We start from the raw sequence: 6,338 nt of genomic DNA, 5'->3' as shown, positions 1-6,338 counted from the left end.
ATCAAATAATCTACCAGGCATACAACTACCACAAAGTAGTATCAATAAATAAATGAAACCCAGAACAAACAGAAATTAAAATAAATAACAAAGTCAAACTTAAAACGAGCAGAAATTGATTTAAGTAGGGTTCTAAACCCCTATGCTTTATAAAAGCCAGAATATAATTTATACTTTATTGAAAAAAAATATTTTAAATGTTGTCATTTTTATAGCTTTAAGAAATCAAAATTAGTTCAGGTTTTAAGGAATAAATATCATCATACGTATATTAAAACTAGCAATGCAGATTTTTTTCAGTAAATTCATTTAAATTTTTTTCAGTAAAGTATAAATTATATTCTAGCTCTTAGAAACCATAGGGGTTTAAAACCTTACTCATATTAATTTCTGCTCGTTTGGAGTTTGACTCTGTTATTTATTGTTAAATTAAAAAAGAAAAAAAAATTTCGAGGGAAGTAAAGAGCGAAGTTGAAACTTAAAACGGACAAAAATTATTACTTCACAGCCTATTTAATATATATTAATATAACTAGTACAAATAAACCAACTAATTATGTGTCGAAGGCCTCGACCGAGTTGATTTTGAATTGAAGTTGTCAAGTATTTTGCAGTAGGTTGCATCAAGACGTGGCTAATTGTAGAAAGAGACAAGCCAAAAGACAGATTGTCCATGTAATTGAGAGGCAAATGTTTTAATGGCTGGGGCACGGGTAAATGGTGGGAGTAACTATGACTCTCTTATTGGACACATACTTGTAAAAAAATTATTGCTCAAAATTTTTTTAAATGTTCTCATTTTTATAGCTTTAAGAAGTCGAAATTATTTACGATTTTAATGAATATATATCATCATATGTATATTAAAACTGACAATGCATATTTTTTCCATTAAATTCATTTGATTTTTTTTGTAAAGCACAAATTACATTCTAGCTTTAAGAAACCATAGGGGCTTAGAACCCTACTCATATTAATTTCTGCTCGTTTTGAGTTTGACTTTGTTATTTATTAATTAAAAAAAAAAGTTTTTCCGAGGGAAGTAAAGAGCAAAGTTGAAACTTAAAACGGACAAAAATTAATACTTCACAGCCTATTTAATATAGTACAAATAGACCAAATAATTATGTTTCCCTATGCTTTTACGATTATAAACTAGCTCTTTACTGAAAACACAAAAGTCAAGCATAAAAAACAGGATTATTGATTTAAGAGTCAAAAGTGAGTATGTAGCCTGACAACACTTGAGGAATCTATAAAGCTTTTCATAGTCTTACAAAAGTTGTGACATTAGGAACTTTCAGTATACAATTAAAATTATCTTAATAAAATAAGTGTAAAACTAAATATTTTTGAATAACCGCGGAGTAATGGAACAGCATACAGAAATATTGGATTGATTTATCAAGCAGCATTTTGCTCTCACCAGCTATAATGCTACTAGTGGGTAATATACAGTCTTAAATTGTTATAAATATGCTTTAGTATCACTTGAAATAAAGATAAAATAATACATAATATGAACTCTGGAAATCCAATTATTTCTCTCTGTACAAGAGTGAATTTCAAGCTATGATACAAATTCTAAAGCTAGTGTATAGTCCTAACTCTATCAAGATGGTCTTACTTTGATTTTGTGTGCAAACTAATCATGACATGTTTTTTTAAGAATAAAAATGATTATAGTAAACCTTATATATTTATTATATATTTAATTGCTTTTCACGATGAGATAAAAATCTTGTCAATGCAACATCGGGAAATACTGAATAACAATTTACTAAAGCTCCGTCTTAATTGGTGTATTGGCTTGTCTTAATTGGCAGATAGTGGTAATAAGGATCTGTTATATTTGAGCAATAGCGTATAAAAGCAGAATTGCGCTAATAAGACTATAATAGAACACGTTTTTATTTTTCTTATTCATCTGTATTGAATAATCAGAGAAATTTAAAAAATGGCATGGACTGGAAAATCATTTTCTTACTGGGAAATGTTCATTGATTTAGTACATTCAAACAGGCATTTGTATGTAAAATCAGAGCCATTATACTGCAATAGAGAGGTTGTGAAGAGAACCTGGTGTCATGTGGGATCAGCAATGGCTCAAGCTAATCATGGCAGTATGACAGGTAAGCGCTCAAAGTTTATTTCATCATCCTAGTCAACCTACATAAATCTATTTTTAAATTTTCTATACCTAGAACTAATCTAAATGTGTATACTTATAGTATGGTCCTGGCTATTTGTTTTGATAAGGCTCACTGAATTTTCCCAAAACAGGATTTGAAATATAGCCTAGGCTATTAGCCTAATGAAGTAATGCACTAGGATAAATAATTTGTTTTTGAGCAATGATTTCTTTATTAGCTATTCAAACTGATGAATGGTCAAAGAAAAATAGTAAGGCTAGGAAACAAAATGTAGATATCCCTCAGTACCAAAGGGTTTTTATCTGCTGTAGGCATAAAGTTCTAGTTGAGGGACTTCTAGCTATCTTAGAAAGCAGCTAAGATAGGTGAATAAAACATTCAGAAAAGTTTCCAAGGCTTAAAATATACCTGGTAATGCTCTATAAAGCTGCTGTCTTGGTAAATATCTATCAAATCATATTATTGACTTACACATAAAGTGAATATACCACTCAATGCCTTTTTTTATGCTGATTACAAATAGGATAATCATTTCTATCAGGAATGAGTTTCAGCCCCCCTATATATGCCAATTCAGGGTATATATTTCCACATTTGGGGGGGGATGGGGGAAGTTTGTTTCTGATGTAAATGGGAGGTAAGTTTAAACTTTACCCCCCCCCCTAATGTAGAAATATATACCCTGAATTGGCATATATAGGAGGGAGGGGGCTGAAATTCTCTTCCAATAGAAATGATTATTATATTTGTAATCAGCATAAAAAAAGGCATCAAGTGGTACTTTATGCGTAAGTCAATAATATGATTTGGTAGATATTTACTGCTGTCTCTATCCTTTCCTTAATTTTAGGGCTATCTAAACTTTGAAAAAAATTTTGTATATCAATTTTAGTTATCCAGTCTCATTTTTATTGTCTGTAATGTTTGAAAATGTAATTTCTCTTTTTATTGCAGTAGGCCTATCTTAAGCAAGGGCAAATCTCCAGCATTTTTATTTGGGGTGGGGGCAAGAGAGGTCCATATTCAGATAATCAAGGGGCATACAATATATATTTTTTTCAACATTAGGGGGGGGGCTGTCTCCCCTGCCCCCCTAAATGATGCACCTGATTTTAAGTCATATTAAGGATCTTTTCCTAAATTTAAGAAATGCATGATTTTTAATTCTTTACAACCTTATAAATCAAGATATAACTTAGATATGAGGCTCAAAATACTTTCCTTGTGCCTCAATTGAGCTGTAAGTCTATTTCTAAAGGTTTATCTTTTATAACACAAAAAGATCTTTAATATATTTCCCATATCAGCTATTTCACACCAACACAACAAGCAGCTATTCTGAAATAAATTTGATAGATTCAGCGAGATTTATCCTTGGAAGTTTCTTCTGACTGGTAGAAAAACTTTCAAAATTTAAACCAGAATTTTAGAAGCAAACACAGGTGACAAGCAAGCCATTGAATTTGCCTTTGAAAGTGCATACATGATCTTTGGCACTTTGGATTACCCTGCAAGGCTGACATGCTTATTTTCCTGGGAGTTTTCTCCAAGAAATTGTTATATTTAATAGAGGTTTCTTGTGAATTTACATCACTGTTATCATCTTCACTGTCTATTAAAAGGATTTTGTCCTACTTGTATTTTATTTACCACCCTCTTTAACCTCTGGGCAAATTCACTTTTACCAATTGAATTCACTCCTCCCCCTACAATCTCTCTTCCCCTTTAGTCCTTTTTTTCTAAATTCTGTTTTTTTTTGTAACAGACTATATAATATTTTTATTATTATTAACCTGTTTAATCTTTGCTAGTCTTTGAAAAAAGGTGACAGGCAAGCCCCTGAATTGGTCTATTGTTGTACTGCAAAGTTTATACATGATCTTGCAACTTTGGGTTACCCTACAAGGCTGTTATGACTCAATCTTCCAGGGAATTCTATCCAAGGAATCATTAGACTGAATAGAGGCAGTCCAAAAAGGTGCCTATGAATTAACTTCTCAAAAAGTGTATAGCCTCTTATATCTCCCTTCTTCAGAGAGCCATTATGGCTACTCTCAAGGAAAGGAGAAGAAATTTTTGTTTTTCCAACACTGTCCTGTAAAACCCCTGAGTGAATTAACTTTTACCTAGTGAATTGGCCTGCCATTCTACAATCTCTCCTCCCTGGTTCTACAATCTGTCCTCACTTATTATACAAAACTTATATTTTCATATCAATACAATTTTCATAGGATACAGAAGACCTATTCCCCTACATAATTGATATGCTAAAAAAGTAAATACCTCTTTTTCCCACACGACAGTCTTTTTACAGCTTGTTGAGTAAAGAATTTTTTTAATTTTGAATTTTATTTTCAGCCTTTTTTTTACTAAATTGTGATTCTCTGTTACAGAGACTATATTATCTTTTTATTATTATTAACTTGTTTAATTTTTGCTAGTTTAAATTGATTTACATGTTGACCTTCTCTTGAAAGAAGGTCAACTGGACTGTTTGAAAGAAGTTTTCCAAGGAAATTGTTTCTCCATTCATTAAAATTATCCATTGTTAATGCTGTCTATCTCTTACTAAAGCATATCCCAATAATGTGTTATAATTTAAAAAGTAACAGAGAAGGTTAAACACCAATTCCAAAGTATGGGAACTTAGGGTAAGAAAAGCATTCAGAAACAGATCTTAGCACTTTGATTATGTAAAAACAAAGATCTGATCAAAATCAAGTAAGATTGTAACAGTAAAAATGTGCCTGTTGATTAACAATAATATTATTAAAGATATAGTAAGTTCCATAGTTTTTGGACCAAAATAAAACCTTTCTTTTTCAGGCAAAGAAGCAAAAAGAGTATGGGAATCCCTAAAACGAAAATTTGGGGAAGAGAGGAGAAGCCTAAAAGGGAAAAGTGGTGATGGAAGTTGCAGCAAAGAAAATAAGTGGTGCCTCTTCAAACATATGGAGTTTGTTTCAGACTATATGGCAGAAAGAAACAGAGAACAGAAAAGAATTTTTACTGCATTACCTAGTTTTCCAGATTTTGAGACTGACTTCACTGTTGTTGACAACAGCTATGAAGCTGGAAGTGTTGAAGTAAACATGTATACCAGCTATGATGATGGAAGTGCTATTGAAACTGTTTATACAAGTGCTGATTTTGATGAAGACACAATTGACAGCACTTTAGAGTCAATTTTGTCAGGTAGAACAAAGAAGCAAAATGAAGGAAATAATCAAAAGAGAAAATACATACCCAATAAAAAAACATCAACAAGAGTTGAAAAGAGAAAAAGCCAATTGATGCTAACCATAAAACTCCAATTACAAATTTGAACAGAAATCAAGAGCAAAAAAGAAAGATCAGTGGGGAGACTTCAGTTATTGATGAGCAAAGACCCGAGATAACATTTAAAGCTATGCCTCATATTGGTGCTGCTTCAGCTGCTATGCAGATCATGGAAAGGGTAGAGAGTCTCTTAAAGGGAAGTGAGGAGAAGAGAGACAGGGCATTTTTCTTGGGCCAATCGGTTACAGCAAAATTGAGACAGTTCAATGAAAAGTCTCAGATCTTAATTGAAAAAAATATAAATGACCTTATTTTTGAAGAAGAAATGAAAGCTTTAGAGCAAGAATGAAATTATTGCAACATTATTTGCAAAATGTGATTCTATTTGACGATTTTAACTGCTTCATGTATTAAATTTGATATCATATTTTTCTATATAGTATTACAATTTCTTTTCCCTACTTCTGACAAACATAAAAAAGCAAATCTGAAGTAGTAACAGTTCAAATGCTTTGCATTTTCGTTTTAACTAGGATCATGAAAATAGTATAGTAAATTGTTTTCTTTGATCATTTTGCCCTGTTGTAGACTTTACATACCCTACACAGGAGAATTTGATTAACAGAACTTATTTTTATTTTCATACAGTCATAATCTATGAACTCATAAATAATAAAACAAACACAGCTAAACTAAGGTCAATTTTTAAAGGTTATAATAATCTGTATTTATTTTTAAAATGAACCTTGTTGAATGTGTTTGTGTTGCCAGGAAACACTTCCTGCAGATGAGCTAAAGTATTTACACAAATAGTCGCGAATCCTTATTGCATTTTCACTAGGGTGATTCGAAGCCAATCCGCTGTTTATATTTGTAAAATTTGCTAAGTTAGATGTATCACTCCTC

The 6,338-nt window shown here is 31.5% G+C and overlaps 1 protein-coding gene across 1 annotated transcript; it reads left to right on the top strand.

The window, feature by feature from the left end:
* Positions 1 to 409: 409 nt before the first annotated feature.
* On the top strand, positions 410 to 5,884 carry LOC148956687 (uncharacterized). Its single transcript, XM_089086680.1, has 2 exons — positions 410 to 2,132; positions 4,980 to 5,884. The coding sequence occupies exons 1-2, from the start codon at positions 1,958 to 1,960 to the stop codon at positions 5,477 to 5,479; spliced, it is 675 nt and encodes a 224-aa protein (XP_088942806.1). The 5' UTR covers positions 410 to 1,957; the 3' UTR covers positions 5,480 to 5,884.
* Positions 5,885 to 6,338: the final 454 nt, after the last annotated feature.

This window comes from Artemia sp. Qi Xiang Cuo, chromosome 1 (assembly GCF_049724085.1).
Source record: "Artemia sp. Qi Xiang Cuo chromosome 1, ASM4972408v1, whole genome shotgun sequence".
NCBI lineage: Eukaryota > Metazoa > Arthropoda > Branchiopoda > Anostraca > Artemiidae > Artemia > Artemia sp. Qi Xiang Cuo.
Note: the sequence above shows the minus strand (reverse complement) of the source record. Positions and strands in the feature narration are given on the sequence as shown.

Excerpts from the sequence above, each read along its gene's own strand:
- LOC148956687 (XM_089086680.1), top strand. The coding sequence starts at position 1,958 with ATGGCATGGACTGGAAAATCATTTTCTTACTGGGAAATGTTCATTGAT. Across the intron at positions 2,133-4,979 it reads TAATCATGGCAGTATGACAG|GCAAAGAAGCAAAAAGAGTA; the intron begins GTAAGCGCTCAA and ends TTTCTTTTTCAG.